This window comes from Mobula hypostoma, chromosome 21 (genome assembly GCF_963921235.1).
Source record: "Mobula hypostoma chromosome 21, sMobHyp1.1, whole genome shotgun sequence".
Lineage (NCBI taxonomy): Eukaryota > Metazoa > Chordata > Chondrichthyes > Myliobatiformes > Myliobatidae > Mobula > Mobula hypostoma.
In genome coordinates, this window is record NC_086117.1 from 39,412,927 (window position 1) to 39,430,023 (window position 17,097).

General features: G+C 41.7%; 1 protein-coding gene across 2 annotated transcripts in view; it reads right to left on the bottom strand.

Moving 5' to 3' along the window:
- abca2 (ATP-binding cassette, sub-family A (ABC1), member 2) overlaps window positions 1-17,097 on the bottom strand; it is a 583,930-nt gene that overhangs the window by 43,037 nt on the left and 523,796 nt on the right. For both annotated transcript variants that reach the window (XM_063073801.1, XM_063073800.1), the window contains exon 44: window positions 15,150-15,253. In XM_063073801.1, the coding sequence (XP_062929871.1) occupies window positions 15,150-15,253 (104 nt within the window). The remainder of the gene's footprint in view (window positions 1-15,149; window positions 15,254-17,097) is intronic.

Here is a 17,097-nt window from a genome sequence, read left to right on the forward strand (position 1 = left end):
GATATAAATGCAACAGTTTAGCAATGATAAAACACACATGTACACAGAACTAGGATAATATAGAAACATAGAAACATAGAAAATAGGTGCAGGAGTAGGCCATTCGACCCTTCGAGCCTGCACCGCCATTTATTATGATCATGGCTGATCATCCAACTCAGAACCCAGCCTTCCCTCCATACCCCCTGACCCCTGTAGCCACAAGGGCCATATCTAACTTCCTTTTAAACATAGCTAATGAACTGGCCTCAACAGTTTGCTGTGGCAGAGAATTCCACAGATTCACCACTCTCTGTGTGAAGAAATTTTTCCTAACCTCGGTCCTAAAAGGCTTCCCCTCTATCCTCAAACTGTGACCCCTCGTTCTAGACCTCCCCAACATCGGGAACAATCTTCCCGCATCTAGCCTGTCCAATCCCTTTAGGATCTTATACGTTTCAATCAGATCCCCCCTCAATCTTCTAAATTCCAATGAGTACAAGCCCAGTTCATCCAGTCTTTCTTCATATGAAAGACCTGCCATCCCAGGAATCAATTTGGTGAACCTTCTTTGTACTCCCTCTATGGCAAAGATGTCTTTCCTCAGATTAGGGGACCAAAACTGCACACAATACTCCAGGTGTGGTCTCACCAAGGCCTTGTACAACTGCAGTAGTACCTCCCTGCTCCTGTACTCGAATCCTCTCGCTATAAATGCCAGCATACCGTTCGCCTTTTTCACCGCCTGCTGTACCTGCATGCCCACTTTCAATGACTGGTGTATAATGACACCCAGGTCTCGTTGCACCTCCCCTTTTCCTAATCGGCCACCATTCAGATAATAATCTGTTTTCCTATTTTTGCCACCAAAGTGGATAACTTCACATTTATCCACATTAAATTGCATCTGCCATGAGTTTGCCCACTCACCCAACCTATCCAAGTCACCCTGCATCCTCTTAGCATCCTCCTCACTGCTAACACTGCCACCCAGCTTCGTGTCATCCGCAAACTTGGAGATGCTGCATTTAATTCCCTCATCCAAGTCATTAATATATATTGTAAACAACTGGGGTCCCAGCACTGAGCCTTGCGGTACCCCACTAGTCACCGCCTGCCATCGCAGTCTAGGGGTAAGATGATCAGTCATCAAGTGATACAGAGTCCAGTTTAATTCAGTTCGCAGTAGTCGCCGTCGTGTCGTTGGGGAGAGAGAGAGAGAGAGAGAGAGAGAGAGAGAGAGAACAAATGAATATGCAAATCGGTTTCCAAACAGACCTTCGATATTCCTCGCAGGTAGCTTTCTGGCGAGCCGTTCCAGATACCATCGTTCTTCTGCGGTGAACCCGGCACCCAGGCAAGGGCGGACACACACACCAGGTTCCCGCCCGACTGTATCTTTCCACCCTGTGCGTCCCACGACCAGACCTCCAAAAACTCCCACCAACTTGTGGGGGGGGGGGCACACTGCTTTCAGGGTCTCGTTACCTCATGGAGTCGTGTGTGCGTTGCCTTAGCGAACCTGTCCCTTTTTATCCCCCTGCTGGGGTATCGCCTGTCCATCAAACTTCAAACAGTTCAGGGTTCAAAGCCACCGGTCTCTGACAATACTCAGAACCGTGTCTCCTTTCGGTAATCTCTCTCGTCTCTCTCTTATTAGCACCTTGCATGTTCTCCCATTGTCCTCTTATCGGCATCAATCTTCTGATAACTGGTTCTTAATGTCCTAGGGACAATCTTGTCCGGATCCGGAGACTTATCCACTTTTATATTCCTTAAAACCGCCAGTACTTCCTCTTCTTTAATTGTCATAATTTCCATAACTGCCCTTCTTGTTTCCTTTACTTTACACAATTCAATATCCTTCTCCTTAGTGAATACCGAAGAAAAGAAATTGTTCAAAATCTTCCCTATCTCTTTTGGATCGGCACATAGCCGTCCACTCTGATTCTCTAAGGGACCAATTTTATCCCTCACCATCCTTTTGCTATTAACATAACGGTAGAAACCCTTTGGATTTATTTTCACCTTACTTGCCAAAGCAACCTTATATCTTCTTTTAGCTTTTCTAATTTCTTTCTTAAGATTCTTTTTACATTCTTTATTCAACTTCTCAATTTCTTTTGGGGTTTTATTTATTTATTTATTTATTTATTGCGATACGACGTGTTGGCCAGCAATTTCCTGATTTAATCATAGCCTTATCATAGGGCAATTTACAATTAACTTAACAACCGGTATGTCTTTGGACTGTGGGAGGAAACCGGAGCACCCAGAGGAAACCCACATGGTCACGGGGAGAACAAACAAACTTCTTACAGACAGCAGCGGGTTAGACACGTCTTGTACCGTCTTTCTCTGAGTGATGGAATAGTGTGTAAAAGGAAAGGAAATTGATAGAACGGCAACTCTCACACCCGTCCCCTTGGAGAATTTGCTGAACTGCTGCCCCACCTTTGACTGCCATCAACTAGTACAGTAAGTCCCCGGGTTCAGAACGTCCGACTTACGGACAACTCGTACTTACGAACGGACTGCCATAAAGCCTATTATATTAAAACTTCGTGACGCTCATGAAAACATTGCGCGGCTTCAGCAGTTCATTGGCTCGAGGAAGGAGATCACTTTCCGCCACTTTAAGTCGGATCATGTTGCCGTTAACACTGTGTTGAGTGTGTAACTTTGTATTTGGCTTAAATTTTTCTCTTATTTACCCTTGTAACCATGACTCCAAAGCGTAAACTGGATGCAAGTGCTGGTGATGCATCAAAGAAAAGGAAAACAATCCCGATTGAAAATAAAGTGGAAATAATAAAGCAATGGGAAAGAGGTGAAATGCCATTGGTCATTGGAAAAGCATTAGGCTGTAGTCGGTCAACAATCGGAACAATTTTAAAGGACTACCTTGTTATTCCTTTTTTTGCATTTTTAAAAATTTATTATTGTAACTTAAAGTAATGTTTATGTCTTGCATTGCACTGCTGCTACAAATCACAAATTTCTTGACATATACCAGTGACAATAAAGCTGATTCTGATTCCGGAAGAGCATTAAAGAACTTGCAAAAGCATACATATTCTTTATACCTTATACTTTATTGTCGCCAAACAATCGATACTAGAGCATACAATAATCACAGTGATATTTGATTCTGCGCTTTGCGCTCCCTGGAGTACAAATCCATAGTAAATATTAAAAATTTAAATTATAAATCTTAAATAGAAAATAGAAAATGGAAAGTAAGGTAGTGCAAAAAAACCGAGAGGCAGGTCCGGATATTTGGAGGGTACGGCCCAGATTCGGGTCAGAATCCGTTCAGTAGTCTTATCACAGTTGGAAAAAAGCTGTTCCCAAATCTGGCCATATGAGTCTTCGAGCTTCTGAGCCTTTTCTCCCGGAGGGAAGAGGGACAAAAAATGTGTTGGCTGGGTGGGTCGTGTCCTTGATTATCCAGGCAGCACTGCTCCGACAGCGTGCGGTGTAAAGTGAGTCCAAGGACGGAAGATTGGTTTGTGAGATGTGCTGCGGCGGTGTTCATGATCTTCTGCAGCTTCTTCCGGTCTTGGACAGGACAACTTCCATACCAGGTTGTGATGCACCGTAGAAGAATGCTTTCTACGGTGCATCTGTAAAAATTAGTGAGGGTTTTAGGGGACAAGCCAAATTTCCTTACCTTTCTCGGGAAGTAAAGGCGCTGGTGGGCCTTCTTAGCAGTGGACTCTGCTTGGTTGGACCAAGTCAGGTAATTTGTGATATTGACACCGAGGAACCTAAAGCTTTTGTCCTGTTCCACTTGCGCACCACCGATGTAAACGGGGTTGTGCGGTCCGCTACTCCTCCTGAAGTTAACAACCAATTCCTTCGTCTTGCTGACATTGAGGGTTAGGTTATTGTCTTCGCACCATACCACCAGGTTCTTAATTTCCTCTCTGTACTCAAACTCATCATTACCTGAGATATGGCCTGCAATTGTTGTGCCATCAGCAAACTTATATATTGAGTCCGATGGAAACTTGGCTACACAATCATGGGTGTACAGTGAGTACAGCAGGGGGCTGAGTACACAGCCTTGTGGGGCACCGGTGCTCAGAGTGATTGTAGAGGAGAGCTTGTCCCATATTGTTACAGCCTGGGTCCTGTCTGTGAGGAAGTTGAAGATCCAGCTGCAGATCTGAGTGCTAAGGCCCAGGTTCCGGAGCTTAGGAATCAGTTTATTTGGAATGATGGTATTAAAGGCAGAGCTGTAGTCAATGAAAAGGTGCCTTACATATGTGTCTTTATTTTCCAGGTGTTCTAAGGAGGAATGTAGGGCCAGAGTGATGGCATCTGCCGTTGACCTGTTGCTCCGGTAGGCGAATTGCAAAGCATCGAGGTTGACCGGTAGGCTGTGGTTGATGTGTGCCATAACCAATCACTCGAAGCACTTCTTTACTTATTCTCTCTGCTCAGTACTTGCACATAGTTTCAGGTACATAGAAGCAATTCCCCTGAATTTTAAAATTCCTTCCTCCTTCACTGCGAAGCATTGGGGTTTTCCACGACAGACAGAACATTCCATTACTCCACAGCATCTTTAAGAGCAGAGTAAAACTCCAATAATCCAATATCCAATTGTTCAGAAATCCTGATGGTTTATCATCTGGTTCAGTCATCAGTGGGCTAAGAACTCGTATCCACAAATTTACTATTAATGCATTCAAATACTCATGAGGCCAACTGTGCCTATTGACAGTGGAGTCACTGCTGGGATCGGATACAGTGTGGGTCAGAAATGTGGCAAGATTGGTGACTGGAGTGTGAGCTGTTTTGACAAGCTGAAAATTACAAGTTCTTTTGGCCAGGTTCCCTTTATACTTACTAGGGAACTTTTACCCATTGCTTTTAAACTCAATCAGATTGTTGTGTAGCATTATCATTTTTCTCGTCGTTTAACTTTCTTATGCTTGTTTGTATTTTTATATAATCACCTACATACAGGCAATTGCTCAGTGAGTTTTCAATGGTTACAGTTGCCTCTATTTTTCCGTCTTCAAAGGCCAGTATCATATTACTTGAATCTGACTATCCAATTGGTTAACGTTATCAGTGGAATCTCTGTTATCAGTAGTCTGGCATAAGAAGACAATACTACTCTGAGTCTTTCCCTTTTCCCCTCTCTTCCCTTCTCTTTACTCTTTGCCATTTCCCATGCTTCTTCGCTCTTTGTCTTCTTTGCTTTTGTAGCACTTAAATGATCATAAGCAACAAGTTTTAAGCCTCATTCCAAAGAACCTTTGGATCACAAAAGCATCAGGATCCCACACTGAGTTCTTGAAGTATTAGACCACTGTGCCCCATGACCAAAAGTGGAAATAAAAATGGACGGGGTAAGACAAGTAACATCCACTAGTCTGGAAAATATATTAGCACAGCACTACTGAGACCTGAGGGTGCAGATTATTAAAGTTTTATTGTATATACAGTGCCTATAAAAATATTCACCCCTCCCCCAGAAGTGTTCATGTTTTACTGTTTTACATCACCGAATCACAGTGGATTTAATTTGCTTTTTTCACTCTGATCAACAGATAACTCTTTCATGTCAAAGTGAAAATAAATTTCAACAAATTGGTCTAAATTTATTATAATTACTGAACACAAAATAATTGATTGCATAATTACTCACCCCCTTCAAGTCAGTATTTAGTAGATGTACCTGTACAGTCTTGAGTCTGTGGATAGGTCTCTATTAGCTTTGCACATCTGGACACTGCAATTTTTCCCCATTCTCCTTTACAAAGCTGCTCAAGTTCTGTCAGATTACATGGGGATCATGAGTGAGCAGCCCTTTTCAAGCCCAGCTACAAATTCTCAAATGGATTGAGGTCTGGACTCTATCCTGGCCATTCCATGACATTAACTTTGTTGTTTTAAAGCCATGACGGGAGGAGAAGATGGCGGCGTGACGCAGCTTGCAGCGGCCACTCCGGTGAATGATATCAGTATCTGTCAAGTAGGGTGCCGTGCACAAACCTGATTTGATGGAGACAGACGTGAGGGCACTGAGGAACATCTGTGAAACTTCTGAAATGCCTGTTTCGCTGCCGCTGCTACTGTGTGATCCAGAATCCCCAGAGGGGAAGGCCCCGAGTCCTCGGCTTTGCCTGTTGCTTGGCGGCCGGGGCGGGGTCGAAGCGCTTGGCAGAGATGGTGCTCGGTGCTTGGTGTGGGAGGACTGGTCGGAGTCTCAAAGTTTTCGGACGGACTCAGAGTCGGCTGCGGTCGGGTGCTTCCAATGCATTGGTAAGTTTGCGGTGCTTGGAGTTCATGGCAGGGAGAGTTTCTCCCTTCTACCATCTGCGTGAGATGATGGGGCTATCGGGACTTGAGACTTTTTTTTTACCGTGCCCATGGTCTGCTCTTTATCAAATTACTGTATTGCTTTGCACTGTTGTAACTATATGTTATAATTATGTGGTTTTGACAGCTTTAGTCTTGGTTTGTCCTGTGCTTCTGTGATATCTTTCTGGAGGAACATTGTATTATTTTTAATACATGTATTTCTAAATGACAATAAACGAGGACTGAGTGTCCTCATAATCTAATCTAATCTAACAATCTAATTCCTGTGAAGCTTTGGCTTTATGCTTGGGGTCATTGTCTTGCTGGAAAATAAATTTTCTCCCATGTCACAATCATCTTGCAGACTGCATCAAGCTGTCCTCCAGGATTTCCCTGAATTTTGCTGCATTCATTTTATCCTCTACTCAGAAGAGTATTTTTCTGTTGACCAATGTCAAAAAAGCCAAATTAAATCCACTGTGATTCAATACTGTGAAACAATAAAACATGAAAACTTCCAAGGTGGGAGGGGCTGAATACTTTTTATAGGCACTATATTTTTTTAAATGGCCAAGTTTATTAATGTGTTTGCAACACAAATATTTCATGTATTATATTGAGAATGTAACTGATCATTTGGGGAAAACGGCTAGCAAGAAAAGTTGCCCAGGATCAAACACAAGAGATTCTGCAGGTGCTGGAGATCATGAGCAATGTATACTAAATACTACAGGAACTCAGCAAGTCAGGCAGTGATCTATGGAGGAGAATAAAAAGTCAAAGTTTTGGGCCAAGAACCTTCATTTGGATGGGAAAAGAAGGGGGCAGAGCCAGAATAAGAAGGTGATGGGGGGAGGGGAATGAATACAAGCTGGCAAGTGATAGGTGAAAGTAGGGTAGGGGAAAGTTGGGTAGAGGGATGATGACGTAACAATCTGCGAGATGATTGGTGAAAGAGATAAGGGGCTAAAGAAGGAGGAATCTAATAAGAAAGGGCAGTGAAAGTTTCTCTCCTCTCCGCCTTCTCTCTTTCTTATTCCCCTCTCACCACTTTTCTCCTCACCTGCCTGTATCCTCTCTCTGGTGCACCCCTTCCTTCCCTTCTTCCATGGCGCACTGCCTTTATGATTTTAAATGTGTCCCTCACTTGCCAGCTTGTACCCCCCCCACCTTCTTCTTCTGGCTGCTGCCCCCTTTGTTCTCAGTCCTATTTATTCCCTTCCGTAAGTGCTGAGTTTCTCCAGAATTCTGCATGTGTTACCCAGGAACAAGTTAGGTTAGTTATTGTTGTGTTGCCATCAAGTCTACAGGGCAATTATACACTAAGCACCACAACCTCTGAAGGAAATACTAACAGAAGCATCAGAATGGCCCCTTGGGTCTGCTCCATCATTCAATGAAACAAAGTCTGGTTGTACCCTGAGCTCTGTTTGCTTCAATTCCTTATTGCCTGCAAACACAATGTCTGCTGCAGGTTGATGACAAGCTGCTCTACCCTTTCAACACCTCCAAACAAGTACCTCACACACAAAATGACTCAGTTTTAAGAATGTTCATTGAAGCTGCAATCCAAGCTGTGCTTTGGTTCCTTCACCATAGATGGTATCACAAAGCACCTGGATATAGTACATCAGGTTGGAAACAGCAGCTCACAGATGGATGCAGTCTAAAGAAATTCAGTATGCACAAGTGGATCAATGCAGAGCTGAGGTGATAATCAGATCGGCTATGATTTTATGGAATAGTGAATGCTTTGTTGTGTTCTAACTATTATTATTAATAGTCCCTTTTTAAAATTTTAAAGATGACAACTGACTTCATTGTAAGCGTAAAACATTTTGGAATTTTTTAATGTCTGAGCAGGTCAAAGAAGATACCTTCATTGCCTGTTCTGCTTCATTAGCAGTCAAAGCCATTCTAACAGCATTAGTTCCTTGTGTTTGGAAAGGTCTTGCCAGAGAAGCTGGTCTCCCAGAGGAAGACAGTGCTCAGGTACAGTGGATAGGTTGTGTGACTAGCAATCCATAAGCACGAATGAACAATCCAGAGGTATGAGCTCAAAACACATGATGCTAGCTGTGGGATTTAAGTTTACTGGAAAAGGCCTACAATTTCCAATAATAATTCATTCTGGTTACAAGAACTATAAGAAGCCAGTTGTCATCTTTAAGTGTGAAAGATAGATGAAGTAGTCAAAATCTTTTTCACATAGTAGGACTACCAAAAACAAGAGTGCATTAGGTGAGTGAAAGGAGTCTTAAAGACAATCTCGGGGGTAATTTCTTTTATAACACAGAGAGTGGTTGATATCTGGAACTTGCTTGAAGAGCAAGTGGAGAAATTTACTACAATCATTATACTGAACAGGTATTTAGGCAGACACTTACAATAGGCAAGGCATAGAAGGATATGACCCTAATGTAGGCAACTAGTGTAGATGGGTGAAAAGGTCAGAACGCTGTGGTGGTTTGAAAGGCCCATTTCTATGCTGTACAGCACTATGTCTGGACTAAAATTAATTCCAGACCACCCCTCAGTGGTAAAAAATTACCTCTGTAATGCCATGACAGCAACTCCTCAAGGGACAAATAGGGTTGGGGAGCAATCACTGATTTACCAGCAATGCTCAAATGACTCCCAAAAATGAATATATACAGGTGTCCCCCACTTTTCGAACGTTCGCTTTACGAAACCTCACTGTTACGAAAAACCTACATTAGTACCCTGTTTTTGCTTTCAGAAGGTGTTTTCACTGTTACGGAAAAAAAGCAGCGCGCGATAAAAGGCAGCACGCACCCCCAGCAGCCGCTCTCCCCGGATTCGGAACTGCATTCTCATCGGCATTGCTTTAACACTTGCCTGTGAGCAGCTGTTAGCAAGATGAGTTCTATGGTATCGGAAAAGCCTAAAAGAGCTCGTAAGGGTGTTACACTTAGCGTAAAACTAGACATAATCAAGCGTTTCGATCGTGGTAAACGAAGCAAGGACAAAGTGAGTTTGGCTTGTGGAAGTTGACGAAGATGATGTTGAAGAGGTTTTGGCATACCATGACCAAGAACTGATAGATGAAGAGCTGATGCAATTGGAAGAGGAAAGGATAACAATCAAAACCGAATGCAGTAGCAAACTGAACGTGAAGCAACTGCATGAGATTTTCGCTGCAATGATAAAGTACTACTTTAATTTTGAAAGGGTACGTAGGTTTAGGGGATATTTGCAGGATGGTTTGAGTGCTTACAAAGAACTGTATGATAGAAAAATGCGTGAGGCTCAGCAATCAAGCAAGCCTTCCACATCAGCCACAGCAGACGACCTTTGACATCGAGGCGGACAGTCATAGGAGAAGATGAGCTGCCTGCTCTAATGGAAACAGACAACGATGAGATGACACCCCAGTGTCCCATCACCCCAACACCCAGGCCGCGGACAGATACCGATTCGCGGAGAATGCAGCAGCAGCCGGGAGGCACCCACCATGTCTTTAAGAAAAAAGCCGAAATAAACATGCTAATTAATTTTTGCCGCCCGACACGTAATTGGCGGCCCAGATCATAGATGATGCAATCGGTACTGATCTGGGCCGACAATTACGTGCCAGGCGGCACCTAATTAATTAGAATGTTCATTTTGGCTTTTTTCTTAAAGATGTGCTGTGTACCTCCCGGCTACCGCTGTACCCCTGCATGCTTCACGGCAATGTATCGGTCGGCGGCCTGGAGGGTGGGGGCCACTGCACCACCCCAGCCTGCAATGATTCAGTCTAACACACCATCATCAGTGTGCTCGATGTCTTCCCGATTCCAGTAAGTGATACTACACTGTACATACATTATTTCTACTTTATATCGGCTATGTATTTTTACGTGTTATTTGGTATGATTTGGCAGCTTCATAGCTTAAAGGTTACTGCAGAGCGCTTGCGCTGTGTTTTTGCCAACAGCACTTGTGTGAGATTTTCTGCCGGGAGCACTTGCAGGAGATTTTTGCTACGGAGAACAGTGCAGTAATGATTGTGGAAAAGTATTTCTACTTTATATAGGCTGTGTATTTATCATATCATTCCTGCTTTAACTATATGTTACTGTTATTTTAGGTTTTATGTGTTATTTGGCATGATTTGGTAGGTTATTTTTGGGTCTGCGAACGCTCACAAAATTTTCCCATATAAATAAATGGTAATTGCTTCTTTGCTTTACAACATTTTGGCTTACGAACCATTTCATAGGAACACTACCTTCGGATGGCAAGGGAAACCTGTAAATGAATTGTAAAGAAAAGAACACAAGCTGGAAGAGTCCAATACAAGAGCAATAGCAGGCATTGCAGCAGTATGGTTTACCAAAAATTAGTCACCAATTGGCTACTTTCCTTAGGCTTTTTTAGTATTTTCTACTTAGGGGAACATTATGGTAGAGTTGCATTGAAGTTGCCTTTTCATCCTTCTTAATAAAGAATTTGTAGAAAATAAATGAAGGTTCAGTTTCCAAAACAACAAGTAAGGCTGATAATGGTGAATGGAATAGAAGAATATGTTTGGGGCAGTCATAAATATCTAAAAATGATTCAATGCTTCAAAACTCCTCAAAGAATACATACTAATTACAGCACTTCTTTCTCCTAAAATGAAAATTCCTTAAGATGATTCTATGGTGCCTTGTCCATTTGGAATAGAAGTTGGCTATTCCCCCCCTTCTATTCCCCACTCTAGCCTCCTACCTCTTCTCACCTGTCTATCACCTCCCTCAGGTACCCCTCCTCCATCCCATTCTTCCATGGTCCATTTTCCTCTCCGATTAGATCCCTTCCTCTCCAGCCCTTCACCTTTCCCACACACCCGGCTTCACCTAACATTTTCTAGTTATCCTCTTTGCCCATCCCCCACCTCTTTGTACTGACATCTTTCTAGTCATAAGGAAGGGTCTTGGCCCAAAATATCAACTGTTCATTCATTTCCATGGTTGCTTTTGGGGACAAAAATTATTGTACAGTTAAACTATCCTTTATTTATCTCCTTCCATGAAGAAAACTCAGAAGTACATTTCAGTACATTGGACCAAGGATTCAACAGATATTCTCAGAAGGCAACGTCCTTAACAGAATGGCTCACGCTATGCCTTTTGGGTATAATACAAGACCAGAAAAAAAAACAAGCACATTATACAACTGCCTTCTTTCTCTTGATTGAAGAATGTAGCTCTAATATCTTACTGGTCACTTGATATTTATAACATCTGCTCTGCAACCTGCTTCCTTGTTGTACCTTCAAACCAATTATAAAATGTAATTTTTTTCCGTCAGAGAATTTTCTGTTTTGGATCAGTCTGGCTTATGTGTAACGCTGTGTTTGACTCTCGATTGCCCTCTGAGATGGCCGAACAAACCATTTGGTTGCATCAAACTTCTATGATAAATGTAAAAGTAAAACTGAATAGATTAACTGCTACATGGTCTTATACCTGAAACATGAACCCTGTACCTCCTTACACAGATACTGCCTGAACTCTTAAAGTCTGTTTCTGACTTTAGTTGAAATGTCTGGTATCCGAGGTCTTGTTTTATTGATTTTCATTAACCAAAATAGCTGGGATTGAAATGGACATATGGAGGAATATCCAGACCTGTCAATCGTCCAACGGTCTTCTGGTAAACATCTGGGGTATGCTGACATTTGGAAGAACATTCTAATCTCTGTGGTATAATTAAACCTTTCAGCTGTTGTCCTCAGCACTTCCGTAAAGAATACTATGTATGTCCTGGTCCATTCAAGGTATTAGTACATGGCACATGGTGGAGAGGACGATATTCTTGGAGTTTTCTTCACTGATTCCAAGACTTCATTAATTTTTATGAATTAATCAAGCTCCCATTGATTATCACACACTATAGCCTCCCAACTAACAAATAAACTACAGAATGTATTCAACGTCCATACAGAGAAAGGGCTTAATAGCATTGACTTAGTTGGCTGAATTTTGAATAACCTCATGATTTTTTTCTGAGAAAGCAGTGCTGAGATGACAGCACAAGGTTAAAAAGTTGTCTGAACACACGCTCACCAATAAATCTGTCACATCTGCACATTGCATCATGGGTTGCAATAAATCACCACCAATTCATGCCAAAGATACCCTCCAACATGCTGTGTGTCACTAAACCAATGCTATGATAGACTTAGCTTTGAAATGGGCACCCATGAAATAATGTGGGCCAGCAGCATTATACTTGAGTGGATTACATAGCCTGAAAGCCCACCATATGCCTCAGTCTACCATTAAGCAATGTCCCAAAACGTATTCAAAAAGGTTAGGAGAATACTGTTTCTTTCTCCTACTTTCTCTTTCCTACTCTATCTTGCTTTCCCTCTTTTATCAACATCCTTATGAGGACACTGCCATTTAAAAACTCCATCCCACTCTGATCTATCTGTGGCCTCTTGCCCTGTTATTACAAGGGCTGACACAAGGTTGAAGAACAACACCTCACCTTCTATATGAGCATGGTGCAGTCCTATAAACCTAATCTTAAACCCTCCAACCGTACCTCACTCACTCTTTCAGTCTTTCTGTTGGTATCAGAACTGGCCATATTGGCCCATCATCATGTCAACTCAGTTTTTCTCTTTCTCCATGGTTTGCTACAACACGTAACACAGACAAAAGAAAACATAATCTGATTCTAACTGCTACGTTAACTCATCTGGTCTCACCTTTTATTCTACCTCTCATTCCCTAACCTTCTCTATGACTGAAAACTAATTTGTTTTCTCTTTCCCCGTTAACTCTGCTTCTCTGTCCTCAGATGCTGAGTACTTCCAACATTTTCTGTTCTTATTTTCTCTGGACAGATTTGATTCTTCTGTGAATTACCTTAGTTCTATTTTCACTGTTTCTTTGTCCATCTGTGAATGGGAAACAGTTTCTTTCTATCTGGATACACTATAGTATTAAATACTTTCACAAGGTCTCCTTGCATTGATTCCTCTGTCTATTCAGATAACTAAAGTCCCTCATTCTAAAGCTTTTTCATCTTTTCCAAAGTGTGGTGCCTGGAACTGGACTCATCAGATTTCTGAACAAACCATGAACACTGCTTTATTATTCCTTTTTTATGCACTTTTCATTAATTGTGTAATTTATAGTAATTTTAATGTCTCTGCACTGTACTTTTGCTACAAACAAATTTCACATCATATAAGACAGTGATGATAAACCTGTTACTTCTAAAAAAAAAGATCGAGTACTTTTGCAGCATTATGACAAATAAACTCTTCTCAGGCTCCCAGCCGGGCACAGGTATCAAATTTTAACCGGCGTTTCAATGACAAACTCCACCATCTTCATCAGGGATGATGCCTAGGTACATCTAGTCTGGTGGTATATATACCCCTCTCATCCACCCCTGATTGGTTAGTCCTCAACCAATCTGGTTTACACTGTCCTTCTTTGCTTACAATTGAATTCCAGTTATTACCTAGAGTGAGACCTCCATCTTTGTTAAAATTCTTATTCTCCAGTTTTATTTCAGTGGCTTCCTTCACCAGGCAGTCCCAAGTGTCACTGGTGATGCCAAAGTCAATCCTATGGCCATTGCTAATGCAATGTTCTGCTATCGCCGATTTCTCCGGGTAACCCAAACAGATACACTTCCTGTGCTCCTTGATGTGTGATTCCACCACATGCCCTGTCTGGCCAATGTACACTGGTCTGTATTCACAGGGAATCCTATAAATTCCAATTGTCCTGAGTCAAATGCCTAACTTGAGGAAAAACTGTGATCCTAGCACCTGTGAAACTTCTTTGTACACTTCCCTTCACTCCAAAGACAACTTTTCTAAGTTATTTTTCTACCAGTGGCATAGTGGTTAGCACAACGTTTTACAGTACCAGTGACCAGGGTTCAATTCCTGATGCTGCCTGTAAGAAGATTGTAAGTTCTCCCTGTGACCGCGTGGGTTTCCTCCGGTTGTTCCAGTTTCCTCCCACAATCCAAAGATGTGAGAGTTCAGAGGGTAATTGTTCATTGTAAATTGTCCCATGATTAGGCTAGGGTTAAATTGGGGTTTGCTGGGCGGTGTGGCCCAAGGGGCTGGAAGGGCCTCAATAAATGTGTTGTACCTCAATAAATAAATAAAAACACACATGTTATTCCAGAAATTTTGATCTTGTGATGGGATTATCTTGTGGCATAATGCCAACTGACTTTTGAAAGTCCACATATTACAAATCAATCTCCATAAAAAAAAGGAATTTTATTAAATCTGACTCACCTTCAATATGCCCATGCTGGTTGCCTCCAATCAATGCACACTTGTCAAACACAAAGTTATTTTTTCCCTAATTATTTCTACACTCTTTTGCTTTATTGAAGGGTATAGTATTTACTATTTTTCCAGCCTTGAAGATTACAGCCAGGACTACTCACAATTTCCTCACTCATTTCCCTCAGTAACCTGGGATGGATGCTATCTAAACTGTGACTAATCTACATACAGTAAGTGCCACAAAACTTTCTATTGTCATTTGATTTCAGTTTTAGTCTATCCAGGTTCCAAGCTACATCTGATTTACAAGAAGAGCAAGAGGCAATGTTTACCTTTCAAGTATCATATAAAAAGTATAGTTTTCCCACCACTGTGTCACAGAGCAGAATTTGACTACACCATTACTGAACCATTATGGTTCAAAATTGCTTTCCTGACTGCACAGAAATTTCTAATACTTTCAAACCTTGCGTAAATCTACAAATAGCAACCAATAATTTAAATAACTTCAGACACATCTTTGTTTATTAGCATTGGGCAAAATGACATTTCCCCAAACCAAACACTGAAGAGAGGTTAAAAGCATCACCTGTGTGATGTCAGCACCACTGAGCGTCCCGTCTTGATGATGTCAAGAATCAGGTTCCACAAAAACCTTCGTGCTTTGGGATCCATTCCTGTTGTTGGCTCATCCTGCAACAGCCAAAGGAATACATGGGATTGCACACAATTTGCTTTTCAAGCTTGTGAAAGATGTAAAACTGGCCCAAAGACAGCTATCAAATACATTGGCTCAAAAGAGTAAAGTCATAAACATAGTAAGGTCTGGATCTGGGGATTGGCAATGGAGAGAGTGCAGTATATTGATGGAATCAGAAGGAAGCCATTGTACACCAATTGGTCTCTTAGGAGATTTGGCTTGTCACTGAATGCTAATGAACTTCTTTCTGATACTGCTGAAGGTACGTTGACTGCATCATGGTCTGGTTTGGCAACCCAAATAGGGGCACAAGAAATGACAGGTAATAGTGGACTCAGCCCTATACATCAAGGGCACATCCCTGTCTACCATCAATAGAATCTATTGTAGGCACTGCCTCAGACAGGTAACATTCATCAAAGATTTCCACCATCACAACTATGCCATCTTTTCACAACAAGCCTGAAGACTCATATCACCGGGTTTAAGGCCAGCTTCTCTTCTTCCCTTCACCCATTTTCTTGAACCAAACAAAACAATCCTAATGTCTACAGTTGAGCAATATTTTGACTACTTTGATCACTTAGCATTAACATGGACTTGTTTATTTCAATTTTGTTTTATTTTGTGGAAATTGCTACTCATGAAAATCAGGTATAATTTATACTTCTCTTTTTATGCTATATGATACTTATATGATGCTATGTGCCTGTAACATTGCTGCATTAAGTTTTTCATTGCATACACGTAACTCGGCCAGATGACAATAAATTCAACTTTGATTTTGAAGACCAAGGCTGTGCCAGCAGATGCCTGTAGCTCCGAAATGAAACACCACATTGCCTGGTTAAATGGAGGCAAATGTGGAATCCCACACACTCATTGTCAAATACAGAGATCCTGACCTTACGGAGAGTTTCCAAATGGCATCACTGATAGAACCTGTAAACCAACTGATTTTAGTGGGCATAGATGGAAGCAATTTAAAAGTTTAAGCTTTTTTTCCCCAAAATGATTCGTTTTGTTCTTAATTATCTGTGACCATCAGAATACTTGAAAAGCCAAAAAAAACAGAAGCTCTGAGGAAGGGCCTTAGAGTTGAATGTTAACCCAGTATCCTTTTCCACAAATCTACCTGACCTTTTGAGGGTTTCCAGAATCATCTCTTATTTATTAACCTAGACACTAGAATACTACAGCACAGTACAGGCCCTTCGGCCCTTGATGTTGTGCCGACCCATAGATCCTTAAAAACATACTAAACCCACACTACCCCATAATCCTCTATTTTTCTTTCATCTTTGTGCCTGTCCAAGAGGTACTTAAATACCCCTTAAATACCTAGATGCAGGAATAGAGCACTTCGCCCACACCTGACCAATTAATCAATATAACCATAGCTGATCTGCTTCGGGTCTCAGGCCCTTTTCTGTGCAATTTCCCTTTAGCACTAAATTCAACAATCCTTCAAAAATATATCTATTTTCTCTTTAATTGCCTCCAATGATTTAGCCACAATAGCTGGCAAGATGGAGAAATCGAGAGATTTACTTCCCTCTTCAAAAAGAATGGTTGAAAGACCACCTTAGTTTCAGAGAGGACCAAGTGAGGTCTGGGTCTTTACTAGTTGTGAAGGCATTGCACAGACAGAGCTTTCTCCGTGCACAGCTAGAGACTCTGTTGTCAGTCAGGTCATGCCTTAGGAGCTTGCCATGCTTCAGACAATCCAGGCAGGCCCCTGTTTATGGAATTGGGTAATTTGATCAGGTATTTTCTGTCTTCCCAACCCATTGTTGGAATATGACACTTGATGCTTAAATCCTTCTCTGACTTTGTA